This window comes from Nomascus leucogenys, chromosome 22a (genome assembly GCF_006542625.1).
Source record: "Nomascus leucogenys isolate Asia chromosome 22a, Asia_NLE_v1, whole genome shotgun sequence".
Taxonomy (NCBI): domain Eukaryota; kingdom Metazoa; phylum Chordata; class Mammalia; order Primates; family Hylobatidae; genus Nomascus; species Nomascus leucogenys.
Genome location: NC_044402.1, coordinates 3,583,931 through 3,610,145, shown reverse-complemented (window position 1 = coordinate 3,610,145; position 26,215 = coordinate 3,583,931). Strand labels below are relative to the sequence as shown.

General features: G+C 45.4%; 1 protein-coding gene across 5 annotated transcripts in view; it reads right to left on the bottom strand.

The window, feature by feature from the left end:
- Positions 1–24,945, bottom strand: part of MOK (MOK protein kinase) — a 75,134-nt gene extending 50,189 nt beyond the window's left edge. For 3 of the 5 annotated variants that reach the window (XM_030803480.1, XM_030803482.1, XM_030803484.1), the window contains exons 1-2: positions 24,709–24,945; positions 1,973–2,087 (exon numbers count right to left, since the gene is read on the bottom strand). In XM_030803480.1, the coding sequence (XP_030659340.1) occupies positions 1,973–2,087; positions 24,709–24,715 (122 nt within the window). In that variant the 5' untranslated portion in view covers positions 24,716–24,945. The remainder of the gene's footprint in view (positions 1–1,972; positions 2,088–24,708) is intronic. The other 2 variants (XM_030803481.1, XM_030803483.1) reach the window with 2 other exon arrangements.
- Between the last annotated feature and the right edge of the window lie 1,270 nt (positions 24,946–26,215).

Genomic DNA, 26,215 nt, shown 5'->3' with positions numbered 1-26,215 from the left:
ACAGAGTGAGACCCTGACTCAAAAAAAAAGCATCGCACCCTACTGTTCAAAGTCCTGTACTGGCAGCTTTGGGTCAAAGGCGGCTGTTTAAGGAAGTCTGTTCTTGTTTTGTTTTTTTTTTAACTTTTGTAGAGATGGGGTCTTGCTATGTTGCCCAGGCTGATCTCAAACTCCTGTGCTCAAGCAATCCTCCTGCCTCAGCCTCCCAAGTAGCTGGAATTTCAGGTTGAGCCACAGCACCCAGCTGTCTGCTCTTTAGATACGGGATAATCAGTACACTGTGCATCAAATTCTCTCTTATCAGTGGTTTACAAGTAAAGATGGAGTCAGGGAAAGATAAAGAAACACAGAGAATGCAGAATGCATAGAGAGGAAGAAGTGCTAGAAGAGAAGGAGCAGAACACCTGGTGGCTTCAGTCTTCCTAGTGGTAGCTAAACTGCCATATGCATTGGGCAGTGAAGAACAAGGATTTACCTTAGCAGAATCCGGGTTCACATCTGGCTCTGCCCACCCAGTGATCTAGAAAAAATGTCAAACTACCTCACATCTCTAAGCACCTATCCTCATGTACGAAACAAGGATAACTACCCTATCCAGATGTCATGAGGATGAAATTACTGTTCTTGGCCAGGTGTGGTGGCTCACATCTATAATTCCAGCACTTTGGGAGGCTGAGGCAGAGGGATCATTTGAACCCGGAAGTTCAAGGTCAGCTTGGGCAACACAGTGAGACCCCATCTCTATTTTAAAAGTTAACTAATTAATTAATTTAAAAAATGAAGGCTGGGTGTAGTGACTCAGGCTGAGCGTGATGGCTCAGGTTGGGCGCAGTGGCTCACGCCTGTCACTTATATTATATTAATATAATATTAATATATTAATTTATTCACAGTTAAATTGCAAGGACCTCTAATACATTTAGACTAAGGTTGCATCTATAAAAGTCCAACACACAGCCAGGCACTGTGGCTCATGCCTGTAATCCCAGCCCTTTGAGAGGCTAAGGCAGGCAGATACCTTGAGGTCAGGAGTTCAAGACCAGCACAGGCAACGTGGTGAAACCCTGTCTCTCCAAAAAATACAAAAATTAGCCAGGCGTGTGGTGTGCTCCTGTGGTCCCAGCTACTCAGGAGACTGAGGTGGGAAGATCGCTTAAGCCTGGGAGGTGGAGGCTGCAGTGAGCCGAGATCAAGCCATTGCACTCCAGCCTGGATGACAGAGTGAGACCCTGTCTCAAACAAAACAAAACAAAACACAAAAACAAAATCAATGGGCTAGGCACAGTGGCTCATGCCTGTAATCCCAGCACTTTGGGAGGGCAAGGCGGGGGGATCACTTGAGGCCAAGGAGTTCAAGACCAGCCTAGCCAACATGGTGAAACCTGATCTATACTTAAAAAAAATAATTAGCTGGGCTCGGTGGCACACACCTGCAGTTGCAGCTGCTAGGAGGCTAAGTCACGAGAATCGCTTGAACTGGGGTGGCGGAGGTTGCAGTGAGCCAAGATTGTGCCACTGCACTCCAGCCTGGGAGACAGAGTGAGACTCTGTCTCAAAAAAAAAAAAAAAAAAACCAATGGATATAAAATCAAATGGATCATAAAGAGCTCACTTCTGAGCTCTCCATCCTGTTCCATTGGTTGATATATCATTTTTTTGCTGTTTTTTTAATTAAAAAAAAGAAATCCAACATATATATAACTTTTAGGAACATATAGACTGTTTAAGGTGAGACACACTTTTGAAACTTAAACTTTTTTGTGGTCATTCATCACTGATATTACAGTAAGCCTGGATATGAGTAAACTCCAGTACGATAAACATAACATTAGCATATAACCCTCACTGCCCAAAGAAATCTGGTTGTATCTTACATATTATTAAATTAATAAAGTTCCCCCTAATATTAAGTCGCCGTTATTGATTGAAACCTGGATCTGTGTTTGGTCCCAAGTGCACCTCTGTGGCCTACCTTTCAAAGCGCTGCTTCATTTGTTTACATGCATAGTAGTTTCCATCTCTCAGGCTTTGCATCTTCATAACTTCAGAAAACGTTCCCTCTCCTATTTTGCCAATTGCTTTATAGTCTATAAATAAAAATGATTACAAAAATGTTATTTATGCATACACTTGTATTCACTTCCAGACAGCAAACTTTTAATCTATAAGATAATTTAAACAGCAATATACTGAGAATTGTTTCTCCTATCTTTGTAAGATTTAGTGGTCCCCTCAACTTTAGGGGAAGCTGGAACAAAGCATCATTTCCTCCCAGTTTGTGCCCTCCCTTGTATAGCAGGAACCACCTTACCTGGATCCTGGCCAGTGAGGAGAGGCTCAGCTACCCTACAAGATTCAGAAGGTAGAGGAGCAGCAGAAGTGGGATTCTTCCAGCAGGGGTGGGCATGGTCGTGAGCTTAGGCTCTGGGCTGATGTCATATCGCACCAGTAGCCTCTAAGGACTCTCCTGAAATTCATCTTCCCTGGTCCTATAGAGGGCCCAGCCGATCCGCAACAGTTTCCTACAATTCTTGCACTTCCTAATTTTCTGAAAACTAACGGCAACTTTCCCTGGCTGTGCTGCCACCACATCACCCCAGCCCTGATAATGGTTTTGTAAGCCTCTAGATCACTATGTTAAATGCCTTCCTGCTTGATACCTAGGGTAGTTTCCATTTTCCTGACCAAACCCTGACTGACAACAAATGAGCACCTTGATGTGGGGTACTGCTGTGAACAAAAGTCTAAAATACGTTAGTTTGGCTTATTGGTCAGGTGGCAAAATGCTAGAGAGCCTGGCATATCATGATGAAATATCGCCCACTTAAAGAAATGCCTACACTCACTGCTGCCTTTCATGAACCCAGTGTCTGCTGAACCTGCTGGCCTAAGGAAAGTGGTGGGAAGAGTCAGAATGATGGAGTATGCTAATTACTACTGACTGCCTTAGCAAGCTATTTCAAGACAAAGATAAGTACAGGCAAGAATGGCTATACCACTTTTCAAGCAGAAATGGAGGGAATAAGTAAAATCTAGAGAGCAAAAGTCTCACCAGTTATAAAAGTTTCTACAGCCCAAATAATAGGAGAGTAAGACTGCAAAAACATTGGCAGAGAACAGTCTGTGAGCCTTCGCCATTGAACAAATGGCTCATCTTTGCGGCAGAGATCACAGAAAGGCAGTTACAACCTCCGGGCATTTGTTTCAGAAAGCTTCAAGGAAGCGCCTATAAATTGAGACCCAGAAGCATATGAGCGAGGCCACAAAGAAATAAGGCAGGCTTGGGGCCAGGCACGGTGGCTCACGCCTGTAATCCCTGCACTTTAGGAGGCCGAGGTAGGCAGATCACCCACCTGAGGTCAGGAGTTCCAGACCAGCCTGGCCAACATGCCGAAACCCTGTCTCTACTAAAAATACAAAAAATTAGCCAGGCGTGGTGGCATGCACCTGTAGTCCCGGCCACTCGGGAGGGTAGGGCAGGAGAATCCCTCCAACCCGGGAGGTGCAGGTTGCAGTGAGCCAAGATCACACCACTGTACTCCAGCCTGGGCTACAGAGTGAGATGCCCTCTCAAAAAAATATATATATACGCAGGCTTGAGAACTAGATCTAGAAGAGAACCTTGGGTGTGGAACTGACCAGAAGCAAACAGACCAGAAATCTTTAAACATCACTTAGATTGCTGCAGAAACAAGCCTAGAGTAAAAGAGGCCTTCACTTTAGGCCCCAAACCTGCATCTGCACAAAGCAGATGGGGTCTTGCTATGTTGCCCAGGCTGGCCTCAAACTCCTGGGCTCAAGCCTAAACTTCTACCTTAGCCTCCCAAGTGGCTAGCATGAGCCACCGCACCCAATTCACAGGTTTTCGAAACTGCAGCGCTGAAGGTGGGTATCCTTTTCAGTATTCCTTTCCACATGCACATTTTGAATGCCTTGTCTGAATTCTGATTTGAACAAACCATCGGTAAAAAGGTACTCGTTTTTCAGAAGTGATAATGGTTACGTCAAAACACAAAAAATGTCCTTATCTGTTAGCAAGAAATACAGATTTCCAGGTGAAAATGATATAATAATTGGAATTTACTTTAAAATATCCCTGGCCGGGTGGTGGCTCACACCTGTAATCCCAGCACTTTGGGAGATCCAGGTCGGTGGATCACTTGAGGCCAGGAGTTCGAGACCAGTCTGGACAACATGGTGAAACCACGTCTCTACTAAAAATACAAAAATTAGCTGGGTGTGGTGGTACGTGCCTGTAATCCCAGCTACTTGGGAGGCTGAGGTAGACTTGCTTGAACCCAGAAGGCAGAAGTTGCAGTGAGCCAAGATCGCACCACTGCACTCCAGCTTGGGGGACAAGAGCAAAGCTCTGTCTCAAAAAATAAAATACCCCTGTACATTCCCATTCACTACTGCTGAAATTATAAACTGGCATAGTCTCTTTGGAGGGCAATTTGGCAGCACCTATTAAATCTTTAAGACGTGCACCTTCCGGCCGGGCACAGTGGCTCACGCCTGTAATCCCAGCACTTTGGGAGGCCAAGATGAGGATCACTTGAGCCCAGGAGTTCAAGGCCAAGTTGGGCAACATAGACCCCGCCTCTACAAAAAATAATTAGCCAGACTCAATGGCACACGCCTGTCATCCCAGCTACTCAGGAAGCTGAAGTGGGAGAATCACTTGAGCCCAGGAGTTTGGGGCTGCAGTGAGTAGGGATCGCACTACCATACACTAGCCTGGGCGACAAAGCGAGACCCTGTCTAAAAGAAAAAAAAAATAATTTGCTCAAGTACATATGATAGGAAGATTAATGACTGCACCATTAATCACAGTAAAGCTGATAACCCAAATGGCCGCCATAGGAAACTGGATTAATATGGTTTACCTGTATAATGGAATATACTGTAAATATTTAAAATAATGGGTGGCAGGTGCCTGTAGTCCCAGCTACTTGAGAGGCTGATGCAGGAGAATCACTTCAACCTGGGGGGTGGAGGTTGCAGTAAGCTGAGATTGCGCCACTACACTCCAGCCTGGGCAACAAAGTGAGACTCCGTCTCAAAAATAATAATAATAATAATAATAATAATAATAATAATGTCCTTAAAAACTATACACACACACAGAGTTAATAGTGGCTCTGTCTGAGGTTACAGGTGTCTCATTTTCTAAGTTAGATATTTTCCACAATGTTGTTTTTTGAAATAAGAGCACGATTTTCACTATTTGATTTCAAAATAACAAAAATTAAATACTCCTCCCCCAGAAAAGATGGTGGTGGGGAAAATGGTAAAATGCTGATCACTGCTGAAATTCAGTGATGGATTTATGAGGGTTCAGCGGGCGTGGTGGCTCACGCCTGTCATCCCAGCACTTTGGGAAACTGAAGCAGGCAGATTACTTGAGGTCAGGAGTTCGAGACCAGCCTGGCCACCATGGCGAAAATCCATCTCTACTACAAATACAAAACTTGGCCAGGCGCAATGGCACATGCCTGTAATCCCAGCACTTTGGGAGGCCAAGATAGGCAGATCACGAGGTCAGGAGTTCAAGACCAGGCCAGCTGACCAAGATGATGAAACCCCATCCTACTAAAAATATAAAAATTAGCCAAGCATGGCGGCGCACGCCTGTAGTCCCACCGACTCAGGAGGCTGAGGCAGAAGAATCGCTTGAACCCGAGAGGCGGAGGTTGCAGTGAGCCAAGATTGCGCTACTGCACTCCAGCCTGGGTGACACAGCGAAACTCCGTCTCAAAAAAAAAAAAAAAAAAACTTAGCTGGGCATGGTGGCACATACCTGTAATCCCAGCTACTCAGGAGGTTGAAGCAGGAGAATCACTTGAACCCAGGAGATGGAGGTTGCAGTGAGCTGAGATCATGCCACTGCACTCCAGCCTAGGCAACAGAGCAAGATTCCATCTCAAAAAAAAAGGGATTTATGAGGTTCAGTCTATTTAATTTTCTATACTTCTGGCATGCTTGAAATTTTCTATAATAAAAACAAAACAAAACAAAAAATAAGGCCACGCGTGGTGGCTCACACCTTTTAATCCCAGCACTTTGGGAGGCCGATGTGGGAGGACTGTTTGAGCTCAGGAGTTCGAGTCCAACCTAGGTGTGGTGGTGCAACTGTAAAGGGCAGGAGAGAAGAGGGGAGAGGAGCAAACGGACTTGGTTCTGGACAGACCTAACTTGATTCTGTTACAGCCCCTCTGTAACAAACAACAAGCCAGTAAGTTTTACACATCAGACATTTTCTTCGGGTTTCAAGCAAAAGAGCGATCTTACCTAAACAGAAATGCAAATTGCCCCTCCTGCCCAGGAACGTCAAGTGTCTTTCCGAGGCCAGGGCCCTGGCCCATCTGCCTGGGCCTGGCCAGCAGAGATGGGTGGTCTTCCCTAGGAATTTCACCTGCACATGCACAGGGTCTGTCGGCTATAATCCAAGTTCCTGCTGAATCCCAACTCTCTTTTTTTTTTTATTATTGTGGCAGAATTTTAAACTATTTGGCTTGCCTTTTCTATGTTTTGCTATGTTTTACTTTAACTTATTTTACTTCTTTTTTACTTTTATTCGAGTACTAGGAATGTCAATCATGTGCCAGAGCAGCCACGTTCTGTCGCCACCCTGTTTTAGCCACAACTCACTGGGGCAAGAAAGGCAAACAGCAACCAATAAGGTGGTCAAGCTAAGCAGGCTCCACCCAGTAGGCAGAGAAGTAGACCACTAGCTCTCACAGGAAAATGAACTGATAAGTTTGCAGAGTCAAGCTGTGAACACTGTGACCAAAGCTGAAAAGTCTTGAGACAGTAAGAGGCTAAAGGGGCCATAAATGGGCTGAGAGTAAGCAGGAGTAAAAGATAAGCAAGACAGAGCTACTAAAGCTGAACACAGGCACACCCTCTGACCTAGAAATTCCATTTCTAGGTTAGATACCCAAGTGAAAATATATCCGCCCGACACAAGAATGTTCACGGAAGCACTGTTTTTAATAACCCAAAATGATAAACAACAGTAGACTAGATGTATGTTTAATATTGAGTGTCAACTTGATTGGATTGAAGGATGCCAAGTATTGATCCTGGATGTGTCTGTGAGGGTGTCTGCAAAGGAGGTTAACATTTGAGTCAGTGGGCTAGGAAAGGCAGGCCCATCTTTAATCTGGGTGGCCACCATCTAATCGGCTGCCAGTGCAGCCAGAATATAAAGCAGGCAGAAGAACGTGGAAAGACTAGACTGGCCTAGCCTCCCAGCCTGCATCTTTCTCCCGTGCTGGATGATTCCTGCCCTCGAACATCAGAATCCAAGTTCCTCAGCTTTGGGACTCGGACTGGCTTCCTTGCTCCTCAGCCTGCAAAGAACCTATTGTGGGACTTTGTGATTGTGTGAGTTAACACTCCTTAATAAATTCCCCTTTATATATGTATCTATCCTATTAGTTCTGCCCCTCTAGAGAGCCCTAATACACTAGACAAATAAATGTAGTACATCCACACAACAGTATACTATACAGTACTGAGAATAAACAAAGTACAACTACACACAATATGGCTACATCTCACAAACATCACATTAAGCAAAATAACCTAATTATAAAGAGTTCACACTGTATGATTCCATTTATATAAAGTTCAAAAACATGCAAAACTAAAGACAACCCACAGATAAAAGGAAAATATCTGCAAATCATATATCTAATAAGAAACATATCTAGAATATATGTCTTTTTTTTTTTTTTTTTTTTTTTTTTTTTGAGATAGAGTCTCGCTGTCGCCCAGGCTGGAGTGCAGTGGCGCGATCTCGGCTCACTGCAGGCTCCGCCCTTGGGGTTCACGCCATTCTCCTGCCTCAGCCTCCCGAGTAGCTGGGACTACAGGCGCCTGCCACCTTGCCCGGCTAATTTTTTTTGTATTTTTAGTAGAGACGGGGTTTCACCGTGTTAGCCAGGATGGTCTCAATCTCCTGACCTCGTGATCCACCTGCCTCGGCCTCCCAAAGTGCTGGGATTACAGGTGTGAGCCACCGCGCCCGGCCGAATATATAAGTCTTATAACTCAATAATACAAAGACAATCCAACTAAAAGGTGATCAAAGGATTTGACAGACATTTCTCCAAAGACATAAAAATGACCAATAAGCTAAGAAATGATGCTCAACATCATTAGTCATTAGGGAAAAGCAAGTCAAAACTGTGATGAGATACCACTTCACACTGACTAGAATCAAAAAGATAGATAATAACAAGTGTTGGTGAGGATGTGGAGAAATTCAGACCCTCATACATTGCTGGCAGGAATGGAAAATGGTGCAGACACTATGAAAAACAGTTTGGCCAGTTCTTTGAGATGTTAAACAGAGTTACCATATGACCCAGCAATTCCACTCCTACATATATGCCCAAGAGAAACAAAAACGTATGTCCAAACAAAAACCTGTAAGTGAATGTTCACAGTAGCATTATTCATAATATCTGAAAGGTGGAAAGCACCCAAATGTCCATCAGTAGATGAACAGATAAACAAAATATGGTCTATCCATACAATGGAATATTATTCAGCCACGAAAAGGAATGAAGTACTGACACATGCTACAACATGGATGAACCTTGAGGACATTGTGCTAAGTGAAAGAAATCAGGTACAAAATGCCACATATTATGTGATCCCACTTATATGAAATGTCCAGAATAAGCAAATCCATAGAGACAGAAAATAGATTCGTAACTGCCTAGGGTTGGTGGAATGTGGGATAAATAAGGAGTAACCACTAATGGGTACAGGTTTCTTTTGGAGATGATGAAAATATTTTAACATTAGATTATAGTTATGGTTACACAACTCAGAAAATATACTTAAAACCATTGAACTGTATACTTATTTGAATGAACGTTATAGTATGTGTATTTCAACAACTCCATTAAAACAGACAACTCTGTGGTGCTGGAAATCAGAATAGTGGTTACCCTTGTGGGGTGAAGTGACCAGAATGGGCTGAAGGGGACACCCATGATACCAGTAATACTCTGCTTCTTGATCTGGAAGCAGATTTCATGGGCATGTTCACTTCACCAACTTGTATACTTAAATATAAGTGCAGTTTTGTTTTGTTTTGTTTTGTTTTTTTGAGACAGGGTCTCACTCCATTGCCCAGGCTGGAGTGCAGTGGTGCAACCTCAGCTCACTGCAACCTCCACCTCCCAGGCTCAAGCGATCATCCCACCTAAGCCTTCTGAGTAGCTGGGACTACAGGCACCCGCCACCATGCCCAGCTAATTGTTTTGTATTTTTTCTGGAGACAGGATTTCGCCATGTTGCCCAGGCTGGTCTCAAACTCTTCAGCACAAGTGATCGGCCCATCTTGGCCTCCCAAAGTGCTGGGATTACAGGCACGAGCCACTGTGCTTGGCCAATTTGTGCAGTTTTCTGTATTATGTTATACTCCAGAATAAAATTAGAAAAAAAAAAAAAACAGAGTTAGGAATAAGCAGAGAGTATAAGGAACAGGAATGATACACAGTAAAGAGTATATTCCGGGAAAGACACAAAGACTGAGAAATCTCATTAATGGCAGAATACGCATGTCTACAAATCCCTACTGCTGAGGTGCAAAACAAGCTGCTTTCAATACTATTCTAGTTCCTGAGAGGGCCAATTCCCTCCTGCTCTCGGGTTTTCCTATTCTTAAGCTCCTGTTTTTTATTTTTATTATTTTTATTTTATTTTATTTTTTTTATTTATTTTTTTGAGACGGAGTCTCGCTCTGTCGCCCAGGCTAGAGTGCAGTGGCGCGATCTCGGCTCACTGCAAACTCCGCCTCCCGGGTTCACGCCATTCTCCTGCCTCAGCCTCCCGAGTAGCTAGGACTACAAGCACCCACCACCACGCCAGCTAATTTTTTTAAATTTTTTTAGTAGAGACGGGGTTTCACCATGTTAGCCAGGATGATCTCCATCTCCTGACCTCGTGATCCGCCCGCCTTGGCCTCCCAAAGTGCCGGGATTACAGGTGTGAGCCACTCGCCCGGCCTGTTTTCTATTTTTATTTATTTATTTATTTTTGAGACAGAGTCTCTCTGTGTTGCCCAAGTGATCTTGGCTCACTACAACCTCCATCTCCCAAGTTCAAGAGATTCTCGTGCCTCAGCCTCGCAAGTAGCTGGGATTACAGGAGTGTGCCACCATACCAAGCTATTTTTCATATTTTTAGTAGAGATGGAGTTTCACCATGTTGGCCAGGCTGGTCTTGAATTCCTAACCTCAGGTAATCCACCCGCCTCGGCTTCCCACCCGCCTCACCCTCCCCCAAAGTGCTGGAGATTATAGGCGTCAGCCACAGCACCCAGTCCTCAAGCTCCTTCTTTGTCAACAGTTATAATAATATGTCTCCATACTGTGAGGTGTAAGGAGACTTACTGGTCCTTACAATTGAAACTAAAACAATTCTCTTAATAAAAACTAAAGGATAAAGCACACTTCTTCAACAGTCTTCCTAACAAGGAGACTAGATTCTTTTTCTCCATGGTTAGCACAAGACATCCTCTTTTGGTTTCTCAAAACAGGTCTCCACCCTATTTCCCAGGTGGCTTCCTTGTTCAAAATGAAAACCCGGCTGGGCGCGGTGGCTCACGCTTGTAATCCCAGCACTTTGGGAGGCCGAGGCGGGCGGATCACGAGGTCAGGAGATCGAGACCACGGTGAAACCCCATCTCTACTAAAAATACAAAAAATTAGCCGGGCGTGGTGGCAGGCGCCTGTAGCCCCAGCTACTCGGAGAGGCTGAGGCAGGAGAATGGCATGAACCCGGGAGGCGGAGCTTGCAGTGAGCCGAGATTGCGCCACTGCACTCCAGCCTGGGCAACAGAGCGAGACTCCGTCTCAAAAAAAAAAAAAAAATGAAAACCCTCTGGGAAGAGTTTGAGTATTACTTGGTCCTGGAAACTTAAGAAGCAGGAGATAAAATGCATTACACTTAGAGAAACAAACAAAAAAAAGACCAGGTACGGTGGCTCACGCCTATAATCCCAGCACTTTGGAAGGCCGAGGTGGGCAGCTCATCTGAGGTCAGGAGTTCAAGACCAGCCTGACCAACATGGAGAAACCCCGTCTCTACTAAAAATACAAAATTAGCCGGGTGTGGTGGTGCATGCCTATAATTCCAGCTACTCAGGAAGGCTGAGGCAGGAGAATCGCTTGAACCTGGGAGGAAGAAGTTGCGGTGAGCCGAGATCATGCCACTGTACTCCAGCCTGGGCAACAAGAGCAAAACTCAGTCTAAAAAAAAAAACAAAAGAGAAACAAACGAACAAAAAAAAGTAGTAAAAACGAACAAAAAAGGCTTGGGGAATGGAACATTAACCATTCAATTTGTGTATGAGTAAATCGGTACATTAAAAGTCACAGCCTGAAGGCCGAGCACGGTGGCTCAAGCCTGTAATCCCAGCACTTTGGGAGGCCGAGGCGGGCGGATCACAAGGTCAGGAGATCGAGACCATCCTGGCTAACACGGTGAAACCCCGTCTCTACTAAAAATGTGAAACATTAGCCGGGCGTGGTGGCGGGCGCCTGTAGTCCCAGCTATTCAGGAGGCTGAGGCAGGAGAATGGCGTGAACCCAGGAAGTGGAGCTTGCAGTGAGCCGAGATAGCGCCACTGCACTCTAGCCTGGGCGACAGAGCGAGACTCCGTCTCAAAAAACAAAAAAACAAACAACAAAAACAACAACAACAAATTATGGAGTACATAGCGTATAATACTGAATACATGGTGCTCTGGATTCCAATCTTCCAGGACCGGCCTGGGAAGCCTTCAAGCAGATGTCTTTCTTCCTTCTGTGTGCACCTTGTCCTCCTGTTACAGAACTGCTCATGCTCCACGATGCACCTTCTCCTCATAAAGCCATAAACCCCTTAAAGGAAAAGTCTACAATCTGTTCTCTCTTGTGCCATTACACTTAGAGAAACAAAAACCAACAGGAAAAAAAAAAAAAAGCTTGGGGAATTAAATATTATTTTAGTATTAAAACCATTCAATTTGTATATAAGTGAATCTGTACATTAACAGCCACATTGAGGCTAGGTGTGGTTGCTCATGCCTGTAATCCCAGCACTTTGGGAGGCTGAAGTGGGCAGATCACCTGAGGTCAGGGGTTCCAAACCAGCCTGGCCAACATAATGAAACCCCGTCTCTACTAAAAATACAAAAATTAGCCAGGAGGGTGGTGCGCACCTGCAATCCCAGCTGCTAGCAAGGCTGAGGCATGAGAATCTCTTGAACCTGGGAGGCCGAGGTTGCAGTGAGCAGAGATTGTGCCACTGCACTCCAGCCTGGGCGACAGAGCTAGATTCCATCTCGAAAACAAAAAACAAACGAACAAACAAAAAGCTTCATAAACAAAGATGGTATTCACAGTGTCACAAAAGTAAGAATGCCAGAAACTTAAATATCCAGTATCAAGGAAATGTTCTAAAAAGCTATGAAATAGCCACAGACTGAAATATTATGTAACCATTGATAACGATGCTTTCAAATAATATTTCATGACATGGGAAAATGTTCAGCCATAATTTCATGTTAAGTGAAAAAAAGGATAATGATCATACACACAACACATGCACAGAAAAAGACTGAATATAGCTGGGCACAGTAGCTCACGCCTGTAATCCCAGCACTTTGGGAGGCCGAGGCGGGCAGATCACCTGAGGTCAGGAGTTCGAGACCAGCCTGACCAACGTGGAGAAACCCCGTCTCTACTAAAAATACAAAATTAGCCGGGCATGTTGGTGCATGCCTGTAATCCCAGCTACTCGGGAAGCTGAGGCAGGAGAATTGCTTGAACCTGGGAGGTGGAGGTTGAGGTGAGCCAAGATCATGGCGCCATTGCACTCCAGCCTGGGCAACAAGAGCGCAACTCCACCACAAAAAAAAAAAAAACAAAAGCCGGGCGCGGTGGCTCACGCCTGTAATCCCAGCACTTTGGGAGGCCGAGGCAGGCGAATCATGAGGTCAGGAGATCAAGACCATCCCGGCTAAAACGGTGAAACCCCGTCTCTACTAAAAATACAAAAAATTAGGTGGGTGTGGTGGTGGGCGCCTGTAGTCCCAGCTACTCAGGAGGCTGAGGCAGGAGAATGGCGTGAACTCAGGAGGCAGAGCTTGCAGTGAGCCGAGATCGTGCCACTGCACTCCAGCCTGGGTGACAGAGCGAGACTCCGTCTCAGAAAAAAAAAAGAAAAGAAAAAGAAAAAGACTGAATATAAATATGCAAATTTTTTAATGTATCTATGTTTGAGTGGGACTGAAGGTGATTTAAATTTCCTTCATTATAATTATCTACATTATTCAATGTTCACAATGAATACACATTACTTTAAATGTGTGTAAAGGTGAACATTTCAAGAATTTTAAGAAATCAGTGAAAGTATTGGCTAAGTGCCACGAGAAACATGAACTTAAAATGAACTGTCTAAAACTACAGTATCCTTTTAAAGGAAGACAGTCATAAAGATCACAGGAAGGGGCCAGGCATGGTAGCTCACGCCTGTAATCCCAGCACTCTAGAAGGCTTAGGCAGGCAGATCGCCTGATCCCAGGAGTTTGAGACCAGCCTGGGAAACATGGTGAAATCTTGTCTCTACCAAAAATACAAAAAAATTAGCCAGGCAAGGCCAGGCACGGTGGCTCACGCCTGTAATCCCAGCACTTTGGGAGGCCGAGGCGGGCGGATCACGAGGTCAGGAGATCAAGACCATCCTGGCTAACATGGTGATACCCCGTCTCTACTAAAAATACAAAAAATTAGCCGGGCGTGCTGGCGGGCACCTGTAGTCCCAGCTACTCGGGAGGCTGAGGCAGGAAGATGGCATGAACCCGGGAGGCGGAGCTGAAAGTGAGCCAAGATAGCGCCACTGCACTCCAGCCAGGGTGACAGAGCGAGACTCCGTCTCAAAAAAAAAAAAAAAAAAAAAAAAAAAATTAGTCAGGCGTCGTGATGCATGCCTGTAGCCCCAGCTACTTGGGAGGCTGAGATAGGAGAATCATCTGAGCCCGGGAAGTCAAGGCTGCAGTGAGCCATGATGGTGCCACTGTACTCCAGCCTGAGTGACAGACAGAGAGACCTTGTCTCAAAAAGAAAAAAAAAAAGAAAATCAAAGGAGGGATTGGAGGTCAATCACTGAAAGTCAAGCTGTGGACTAAGGAATTCGGATTTAAGAGAAGAGAGAATTTACACAATAAATTCCAATTTGTGTTTCATCACAGATAAATTAAGCAGACTTGCTTTAAAAAAATAGGTCAACTGGGAACGGTAAAGTGGTTTCAGCACACAAATTCAGTGTGCGCCAATGTCCCAGGCTGGCTCTAAACCATCACAACCAGCAATAAATGGAACTTGCTGCACTGGAGGTGTCTGTTGGTAGATAAAGGGGTCACTTGTTTCCCTCATGGCTCTTCTAGTAGGCAGAAAGCATGGGGTATAAAACAAGGATAAGAGGCAGGGATTAAAAAAGAAACCACCTCTACGAAAAAATACCTGGCAAAAGTTCCTGTTCTCTCCAACAAGATGTGGCATATTTTCACAGGCCTTCAAAATTAAACAAGAAACACTGAAATGAAGATAAAGCACAGTACAAAGCTCTGAAGGGCACAGAGCTATGATACTGTAAATGAACGTCATGCCCCACATTATTGGGATTATAGTAAACAAGCACCAAAACGAAAAGAAAAACAGACTCAAGGACAAAGAGAGGTTAAAATAACAGAGCTGGATGAAAAAGGGAGAACAAGGGAGATAAATGAATACATCTGTATTAAGATTCTATGCACATTTTTTAAACCAAGGCTTGTTTGTTGAAGTGGAATTTAAGCCTTATTTAACAAGTGAAAATGAAGGTCAAATTCACTTTTTGTGAAATGCAAAACTTGTCACGTTCAAGTCCAAACATTTTTATTCATGTGCTGTTTGTAAAGTTCTTAATCAGCGTGGGTGACAGGCATCAGAGCTATGGGGCTTCACCAGTAGAGGGAGGAAAAGAATTGTGGGAGGTTAATTGCTGACTACAACTAGAGTATGCAAGGAAGAAGATTTCAGCTTCTTACTAATTTCCATTCTCTTCGAGAGATTAAGCAGTTCAAACCAAATTACTAAAACAAGGTCAGGAAGCTTCAATGAAGAGGGGCTGTACACAATTAATTATTTGATATAGTGAGGAAAATTATGACCTGAATTACTAAACATTGCGAAAACACAAAAGAACACAAAACTATTCAAATATTCTTAAAATTTTAAAATTGAAATTACACCTATTAACCCAGTAAGTCCACTGCTAATAAACTTGAAGAATTATTCAAAGATCTATGTTCTGGACTGGGCGTGATGGCTCACATCTGTAATCCTAACACTTTGGGAGTGCAAGACGGGAAGATCACTTCAGATCAGGAGCTCATGACCAGCCTAGTCAACACAGCGACACCTGGCCAGGCATGGTGGCTCACGCCTGTAATCCCAGCACTTTGGGAGACCAAGACGGGTCGATCACCTGAGGTCAGGAGTTCAAGACCGGCCTGGCCAACATGGTAAAACTGAGTCTCTACTAAAAATACAAAAATTAGCCAGGCGTGGTGGTGCCTGCCTGTAATCTCAGCTACTTGGGAGGCTGAGGCAGGAGAATCGCTTGAACCCAGAAAGTGGAGAGTACAGTGAGCCAAAATCGCACCACTGCACTCCAGCCTGGGCAACAGACTGAGAGTACGTCTCAAAAAAAAAAAAAAAAAAAAAAGCAAGACCTCATCTATTAAAAAAGAAAAAATCTATGTTCAAACATCTTCATAGATGCATCATCCTACAAGCTACAATACAACATATTTAATGTAATCCCATTTGATTTTGGGTGTGTAAGGAACAACCATATATTTATATGTATATACACACACACCAATATATAAATGTGTGTGTATATACACAAAAATATGCATAGAAAATGTATGAACGTCCACCTAAGAAAATGTTAACCAGGATTTACTGTGGCAAATAGGGGAAGGTCCTGAGGCTAACTCAAAACCTTCTATGGTTTGGACTTATTACAAAGCCAGTATTAAGTTTACCTCATTTTGTTTTTATTTCAAGAGAAACAGTTGCTAGATAATGCATCTATTTATAAAAACAGAAGGTGGCCAGGCACAGTGGCTTACACCTGTAATTCCAACATATTGGAAGGCCGAGACAGGAGGACCACCAGACCCCAGGATTTTGAGACCAGTCTAGGCAACATGGTGAGACCCTCATCTCTAAAAAAATATATATATATAATAAATAAATACAATAAAATGGCTCACACCTGTAATCCCAGCACTTTGGGAGGCTGAGGCAGGGGGATAACAAAGTCAGGATATCAAGACAAGCCTGACCAATATGGTGAAACCCTGCCTCTACTAAAAATACAAAAATTACCCAGGCATGGTGGCGGGCACTTGTGGTCCTATCTACTTGGGAGGCTGAGGAGGGAGAATACCTTGAACCCAGGAGGCAGAGGTTGCAGTGAGCCAAAATCACACCACTGCACTCCAGCCTGGGCAACACAGCGAGACTCTGTCTCAAAAAAATAATAATAAATAGGCTGGGCATGGTGACTCACGCCTATAATCCCAGCACTTTGGGAGGCCGAGGTGGGCAGATCACGAGGTCAGGAGATCAAGACCATCCTGGCTAACATGGTGAAACCCCATCTCTACTAAAGCTACAAAAAATTGGTGGGGCATGGTGGCGGGTGCCTGTAGTCCCAGCTACTCCAGAGGCTGAGGCAGGAGAATGGCGTGAACCCAGGAGGCAGAGCTTGCAGTGAGCTGAGATCGTGCCACTGCACTCCAGCCTGGTCAACAGTGCAAGACTCCGTCTCAAAAATAATAATAACAATAATAAGTAAATAAAATAAAAACAAAAGTTGATGCTCACAGAAGGAGATGAAAAGTATTATTTGAGGTACCTTTTATGATTCCATGAAAATACTAGTGTGAGAGGTGACAGTGTGCTGGCAGCCCTCACAGCCCTTGCTTGCTCTCGGTGCCTCCTCGGCCTCAGCACCCACTCTGGCCGCCCATGAGGAGCCCTTCAGCCCACTGCTGCACTGTGGGAGCCCCTCCCTGGGCTGGCCGAGGCCGGAGCCGGCTCCCTCAGCTTGCTGGGAGGTGTGGCGGGAGAGTCGCCGGCGGAACCGGGGCTGCACGTGGCGCTTGTGGGCCAGCATGAGTTTCGGGTGGGCGTGGGCTCAGCAGGCCCCGCACTTGGAGAGGCCGGCCGGTGCCACTGGCCCCGGGCAGTGAGGGGTTTAGCACCTGGGCCAGCAGCTGCGGAGGGTGCACCGGGTCCCCCAGCACTGCTGGCCCACTGGCACTGCAGTCGAATTCTTTCTGCACCTCAGCTGCCTCCCCACAGGGCAGGACTCAGGACCTGCAGCCTGCCATGCCTGAGCCTCCCAACCCCCGCTGTGGGCTCCTGTGCAGCCCAAGCCTTCCCCGCCCCTGCTCCAGGGCACCCGGTCCCATCGACTGCCCAAGGGCTGAGGGACGCGGGCGCACGGTGCGGGACTGGCGGGCAGTTCCACCTGCGGCCCCGGTGCAGGATCCACTAGGTGAAGCCAGCTGGGCTCCTGAGTCTAGTGGGAACTTGGAGAACCTTTATGTCTAGCTAAGGGATTGTAAATACACCAATCAGCACTCTGTGTCTAGCTCAAGGTTTCTAAATGCACCAATCAGCACTCTGTATCCAGCTAATCTGGTGGGGACTTGGAGCAACTTTATGTCTAGCTAAAGGATTGTAAATAGACCAATCAGCACTCTGTGTCTAGCTCAAAGTTTGTAAACACACCAATCAGCACCCTGTGTCTAGCTCAAGATTTGTAAATGCACCAATCAGTGCTCTGTGTCTAGCTGATCTAGTGGGGACTTGGAGAACTTTTGTGTCTAGCTCAGGGATTGTAAACGCACCAATCAGCATCCTGTCAAAACGGACCAATCAGCTCTCTGTAAAACAGACCATTCAGCTCTCTGTAAAATGGACCAATCAGCAGGATGTGGGTGGGGCCAGATAAGGGGGAAAAAAAACAGGCTGCCCAAGTCAGCAATGGCAACCCACTTGGGTCCCCTTCCACCCTGGAGAAGCTTTGTTCTTTCACTCTTTGCAATAAATCTTGCTGCTGCTCACTCTTTGGGTCCACACTGCCTTTATGACCTGTAACACTCACCGCAAAGGTCTGTAGCTTCTCTCCTGAGGCCAGCAAGACCACAAACCCACTGGGAGGAACGAACAACTCCAGACACGCCACCTTAAGAGCTGTAACACTCCCCGCGAAGGTCTACAGCTTCACTCCTGAAGCCAGCGAGACCACGAACCCACCAGAAGAAACTCTGAACACATCTGAACATCAGAAGGCGCAAACTCCGGACACACTGCCTTTAAGAACTGTAACACTCACTGCGAGGGTCCGAGGTTTCATTCTTGAAGTCAGTGAGACCAAGAACCCACCAATTCCAGACACACTAGCATTTAAGAAAGATAAATTACTTAACTCTTCCCATGGTGGAAAAAAAAAACAGTTTAAACCTCATTGTAATTACAACAGATACTTTTAAAAATTCTCTCTGGGCCGGACGCAGTGGCTCACGCCTGTAATCCCAGCACTTTGGGAAGCTGAGGCAGGCGGATCACCTGAGGTCAGGAGTTCGAGACCAACCTAGCCAACATGGTGAAACCCCATCTCTACTAAAACTACAAAAATTAGCCAGGCGTGGTGGTGTGCACCTATAATCCCAGCTACTCAGGAGGCTGATGCATGAGAATTGCTTGAACCCTGGAGGCAGAGGCTGCAGTGAGCCAAGATCATGCCACTGCACTCTAGCCTGGGCAACAGAGTGAGACTCTACAAAAAAAAAAAAATTCTCTCTGATATAATAGCAAACTGTTACTGTCTTCAGAGTGTAACTTCTCTGGGTTCTTGTTTTATTTTTTTGAAACAGGGTCTTCCTTTGACATCCAGGCTGGAGAGCAGTGGTGTGATCCCAGCTCACTACAGCCTGAAACTCCTGGGTTCAAGCAATGCTTCTGCCTCAGCCTCCCGAGTACCTGAGACCACAGGCATGCACTGCCATGCTTGGCCAATTTTTTGTTTAGTAGAGACAGAGTCTCGTCATGTTGCCCAGGCTGGTCTCAGACTCCTGGATTTAAGCAATCTCTTGCCTCAGCCTCCCAAAGTGCTGGGTTTACAGACATGAGCCACCATGCCTGGCCACTTTTCTCTTTTTATAGGTATGTTTTGAAAAATTCATTAAAAAGTTGAGACAGGACCAGGCACAGTGGCTCATGCCTATAATCCAGGAGTTCAAGACCAGCCTGGGCAATGTAGGGAGACCTCCATCTCTAGTAAACAATTAAAAACAAGACTGGGCGGCTGGGTGCAGTGGCTCAGGCATGTAATCCCAGCACTTTGGGAGGCCAAGGCGGGCAGACTGCCTGAGGTCGGGAGTTCGAGACCAGCCTGGCCAGCATGGTGAAACCCCATCTCTACTAAAAATACAAAAATTAGCTAGGTATGTTGGCAGGCGCCTGTAATCCCAGCTACTTGGGAAGCTGAGGCAGAAGAATCACTTGAACCCGGGAGGTGGAGACTGCAGTGAGCCGAGATCGCGCCACTGGACTCCAGCCTAGGCAACGGGGCAAGACTCCATCTCAAAAAAAAAAAAAAAAAAAATTTAAGCCTGGGCTGGGCAACACAGCAAAACCCCATCTCCGCCAAAAAAAAAAAAAAAAAAAAAAAAAAATTAGCTGGGCGAGGAGGCACATGCCTGTGGTCCTAACTACTCGGCAGGCTGAGGTGGGAGGATTGCCTGAGCCCAGGAGATGGAGGCTGCCGTAAGCTGTGACTACACCACAGCACTCCAGCCTGGGCAACAGACTCTATCTCAAACAAAAAAGAAAAGAAAAGAAAAAAGAAAGTTCAGACAGGAAAAAAGAGTGGTACTTCAACTAGACTAAATAAGGGGGAACTTTTCCAAGTAAGGATCTGACTGATGTTTTCATTCTTTGCCTTTTTATATCCCTGCCTTCCATCCGCTGAAATAGCAAATAATAATTCATTCACAATTTATCATGTACCAGACACTGTGCTATGAGCTTTACGTAGATGATTTCACTGATCTTTGAAACAATGCTATGTGATTGGTATTATCATCCCTGTTTAAAGATGAATGTAGGCTGGGCACACTGGCTCACACCTGTAATCTCAGCACTTTGGAAGGCCAAGGCAGGTGGATCACCTGAGGTCAGGAGTTTCTGACCAGCCTAACCAACATGGTGAAACCCCGTCTCTACTCAAAATACAAAAATTAGCCAGGTGTGGTGGTGCGCCTAAAATCCCAGCTACACAGGAGGCTGAGACAGGAGAATCGCTTGAACCCAGGAGGCAGAGGTTGCAGTGAGCCAAGATTGTGCCACTGCACTCATTCCAGCCTGGCCAACAGAGCGAGACTCCATCTCAAAATAAAAAACTTTTAAGATGACTTCAGCTCCAGCCACCATCTGACTGCATGAGAGACTTCCTGTAAGACCTGCCTAGTTGAATCCAGGCAACCTGAAGAACCACAAGAAAGACTGTTGTTCCTTTAAGCCACAGAATTGAAGTGATCTGTTACACATCAATAGATAACCGGAACAATGAAGAAAAGCAGTATAAGAAAAAAAAGTAACATGCCTGAAGCTGCCATGCCCACCCAGTTCCAAAGCCCACGCTCTTATCAACTGCACTGTGTCACTCTTTGCTCTCTACTGTTGCAAATGATGCCAAATAAAAAGAAGGACAGGAATACTCCACAGAATAACACACCCCTAAACACATGGGCATCACCTAGAAAACAAGTACAAAAATATACCTAGAAAATCCTGAAAGACCCCTATAATAATCTAGCATTCCCAGCCCCGCTCTGACCCCAAGCTATGGATCCAATTTCACCATTACTCATTACTCACTTTTCCTGATCATTCTACTTCTATAACTCTGCCTCTGTGATTTCCAGTTCTGGAATATTCTCTCCATTGTTAACTATTTTTATTTTTATTTTATTTTATTTATTTATTTTTTTTTTTTTTGAGACGGAGTCTCGCTCTTGTCACCCAGGCTGGAGTGCAGTGGCGCAATCTCGGCTCACTGCAAGCTCCGCCTCCTGGGTTCACGCCATTCTCCTGCCTCAGCCTCTCCGAGTAGCTGGGACTACAGGCGCCCGCCACCACGCCCGGCTAATTTTTTTTTTTTTTGTATTTTTTAGTAGAGACGGAGTTTCACCGTGGTCTCGATCTCCTGACCTCGTGATCCGCCCGCCTCGGCCTCCCAAAGTGCTGGGATTACAAGCGTGAGCCACCGCGCCCGGCCTCATTGTTAACTATTTTTAAATCATTTATTTAATGATCAGGATGTAAACCAGGGGGATAAAAGGTTACAATAATTCTTAGAGTGGATTTTAAGGTAGAAGGAAGAAACGGAGAATAAAGATGTCACCACTAAACCAAGTAACCAAAAACTACCAAAATGACCATCTAAAAGAACATACCAAACAATACTAAATATATTTTAAAAACAAAAGTTTACAAGAAGTAAATCATAAATGTACATTTTTTGTGTTTTGTTTTGTTTTGTTTTTTGTATTTTTTGGTTGAGACGGGGGTTTCACGACATTGGCCAGGCTGGTCTCGAACTCCTGACTTCAAGTGATCAGCCAACCTCGGCCTCCCGAAGTGCTGGGATTACAGGCATGAGCCACTGCACCCATCCCATAAATGTAAATTTTATATGTATACACACATATGCTTTTTTTTTTTTTGCCCTGTTGCCCAGGCTGGAGTGCAGTAGTGTGATCTCGGCTCACTGCAACCCCACCTCCCAGATTCAAGCGATTTCCCTGCCTCAGCCTCCCAAGTAGCTGGGATTACAGACAGCTGCCACCACGCCCGACTAATTTTTGTATTTTTAGTAGAGATGGGGCTTCACCACGTTGGCCAGGCTGGTCTCGAACTCCTGACCTCAAGTGATCCACCCACCTCAGCCTCTCAAAGTGCTGGGATTACAGATGTGAGCCACTGCGCCCGGCCCACAAATGTAAATTATATATATATATACACATATATACATATTTTCTTTTTTTTTTTTGAGACAGAGTCTCTTGCTTTGTTGCCCAGGCTGGAGTGCAGTGGCATCATCTCGGCTCACTGCAAGCTCCACCTCCCGGGTTCATGCCATTCTCCTGCCTCAGCCTCCCGAGTAGCTGGGACTACAGGCACCCGCCACCACGCCCAGCTAATTTTTTGTATTTTTAGTACAGCCAGGGTTTCACCATGTTAGCCAGGATGGTTTTGATCTCCTGAACTCATGATCCACCCGCCTCGGCCTCCCAAAGTGCTGGGATTACAGGTGTGAGCCACCATGCCCGGTCCCCACATATACATATTTCCATATAGGTATACACATGTAGTGCTAACATTAGTCTTTTAAAAAGGGAGAAATACACATTTACATATTTATATATATTATATATAGAGAGTAAATTACTGAGAGTGATGCCTCTAGGTAGTGGGGTATGAAAAGTCTAAGAGGAAGGCTGAGCACGGTGGCTCACGTCTGTAATTCTAACACTTTGGGAGGCCGAGGCGGGCGGATCGCTTGACGTCAGGAGTTCGAGACCAGCCTGGCCAACATGTTGAAACCCCGTCTCTACCAAAAAATAAAAGTTAGCTGGGCATAGTGGTGCACACTTGTAATCTCAGCTACTTGGGAGGCTGAGGCGGGAGAATCACTTGAACCCGAGAGGCAGAGGTTGCAGTGAGCCAAGATTGCACCACTGCACTCCAGACTGGGTGACACAGAGCGAGCCTGTCAAAAAAAAACGAAGGTAGATAAATAAATCAAATGATTAAATCTAACTTCAGCAAAACTGCGATGAGCTGACGTCAGGCACTCTGGAAGGGCCACACTGACAGAGACATAATGTTGCCTCTCACATATTCCTGGTAAAAACATTTAAGCTGAAGCTAATCGTGAGGCGACAATCAGACAAATCCAAATTGAGAGATATTCTGCAAAACACCTGGGCTGGATTCTTTAAAAATGTCATTTGGCCTACAGAGGACAGCCAAAAATAAAAATGAAAATATCATTGTCATGAAAGACACAAAAGGCAGGGACACCATATTAAAAGAGACCAAAGACATATGACAACAGAATATAATTTGTGATTCTTGATTGGAGAGTAGAACAAATATAAACAACTATAACAGATGTTATTGGGATAAATGGAAAAACTGAAATATGGACTGTATATTATTGTATCATTGTTAAATTTTCTAAATGTGTTATTTGTAATGTGATGATGCAGCAGAATGTCCTTGTTCTTGGCAGATAACTGCTAAAAGAAGTGGTGAATTAGTAGTAGTCTACAACTAACTCTTGAAAGGTCCAGTGAAAATAAATACGTAAATGGAAGACAGAAAAGACCAGAGGGAAAGCGAGCACACAAAAATAAGGCAAAATGGTGCATCTAAGTGAAGGATGGGTTTATAAATATTCAATGTACTGCTCTTGCAACTTTCCTGTACACCTGAAAATTTTCAAAACAAACAGATGGGAAGAAAAAAAGGAATATAGTACAAAATATGTGCAGTATACATAGTCTGCACTGTAGGTAAAAGTATAGTCTTTTGTAGACCTTGGATTCTAACCACAGCTTTGTAGTGCATTAATGAAAAAGGTAAACATTAAACAACATCCAACAAAAGCAAATAAAAATAAAAATGCCTTGTAAAGGGTGAATGAGATGAATTATTTTAAATGTTATGCAACGCACACCATTGACAATTAGGATACAATGCAAATTTAACATTATAACTACTCCTAACATAGTATTTTCACAGCAAAGGTCTGAATTTTTACTGCACCTCTGGTTCACAACCATAAACAATTACATCTGTACAGTAATAATAATTTAAAAAAACATCCTTCTAGCTGGTTGCACTTGGATTGTCAATAATCCACAAATCCTACTAAAGGAGATTTTTTTACCCGTTACATTTTCTAGAATGACTACCTCATCTCCCAACTTTGAAGTAACAGCTTTTAACTAAAAGCTTGCTTCAAAATTACACTATTAAAAAGTGGTTCCTATGAAACACTACTGCTTGACCCAAAAAATAAAATAAAGCACACAGCCCAGCTTTCCTCTCAATTGGACACTAAACCAGTATCACGAAAAGGCAGGAAGCCACGCTGTAAGCGCTCCCTGCGTTTTCTGCCGAATGTTCAAGAAAAGAGTGTCAGGTTCAAGCCAGCATTTAAAATAAAATAAAATGAATCACACTCAACTCCCTAAACTCCAATGTAAGCAGCACGGACCCGCACCAAAATATACCTGAGCGGGACTCGAGTCAGCTCTCCGAGACCCCTAAGTTCCCAACCTAACCCCAACCCCTCGAGCTTCCCCCAGGGGCACCGGCTTCTTACAGCCCAGGGGGATTCGGGGCCCACAAGCGGAGCCTCCCGGGCCTGCCGAGCCACGGCAGGAGGCGACGACGCCCGGCCCCGCCGGCCCCACAGGCCCCTCAAGCTCCTAAAGCTCCCCCAGTCCCTCCCTCCCCCGCCACTCGCTCTCCAGTCCCTGCCCCCGTCCCCGGCCCCACTCACTCTTCATCTTGGATGCTGAAGCCGGCGACAACCCCTTGCCGACACTGGACGGAAAAGAAAGAGGCAGGAAGGTTGTCCCCCTGCTTTCCACTTCCCTGAGGCGGGGTCCCGCACTAGGATCTCCGTGGTGGTCCCTCCAAGGAGAGCGTTAGGATCCAGCCACCATGTTGTGTCCCTGTCACCCTAGTAACCGTCAGGCCCTTAACGCCACGAGCCGTCGCTCGCGCATGCGCAAGAGGCCCCGCCCGCGTACGCGTGCGCAGTGCAGCCCGTCCCCCCCCCCTCAGCCGGGTTGCTAAGCAACCTCTCCTCCACTTCCATGTGAATACTGTGCAATTCCCCGTCTTCGCGCACAGGCGACCTTGCCCGGCTCGCTTTGCCTGCTAGCCTGGGAACTTAGCGATTTGGAACCCACTACGTGGACGACAGCCTTGAGCTTTAATTGGGCTTGAGAGCTTCTATACGAATTTTTTTTTTTTTTGAGACAGAGTCTCGCTCTGTTGCCCAGGTTGGGGTGCAATGGCGTGATCTCGGCTCACTGCAACCTCCGCCTCCCGGGTTCAAGCGATTCTCCTGCCTCAGCCTCCCGAGTAGCTGGGATTACAGGCGCCCACCACTACACCCGGCTAATGTTTTTGTATTTTTAGTAGAGACGGGGTTTCACCATGTTAGTCAGGCTGGTCTCGAACTCCTAACCTCAGGTTATCCGCCCGCCTCGGCCTCCCGAAGTGCTAGGATTACAGGAGTGAGCCACCGCGCCCGGCTCAGTTTTTCTTTTTAACCCAACAAGCATTTGTTTTTGCCCCAGGAGCTGTCGCAGGCATTGGGGATTTAAAGGAGGACAGTGTAGACGAGGTGACTGAGTTCTCGAAACTAACATTCTAGTGTAAAGATAAATGAATGTACACCGGAATCAACTATGTGCAGACACGATGCCTAAGCAACGCAGTGGCCTAGTTCTCTGGACCCTGACAAAACAGTAAAATAACAACCATATTAGGTATGGGTATAGTATTTTATGAAGCTCATTAGATTATCCTTATAATTATTCCATGAGATCGAAACCCTGTTTTTTCCTCCTTCCATTTTTTTTTCCTTTTACTAAAATACATCGTTTATTTTTAAAACAGATAGGTAGCCTTGCCAAAACAAAGCCTCAGAAAATTGGTTTAAGACTGAATTGGCCAGGTGTGGTGGCTCACACTTGTAATCCCAGCACTTTGGAAGGCCGAGGCAAGAGGATCGCTTGAGCCCAGAAATTCAAGGCCAGCGTGGGCAACATAGAGAAACCCCACTTCTCTACTCAAAAAAAAAAAAAAAAAGTGCCGGGCGCAGTGGCTCACGCCTGTAATCCCAGCACTTTGGGAGGCCGAGGCGGGCAGATCACGAGGTCAGGAAATCGAGACCATCCTGGCTAATACGGTGAAACCCTGTCTCCACTAAAAATACAAAAATTAGCCAGGCGTGGTGATGCGCTCCTGTAATCCCAGCTACTCAGGAGGCTGAG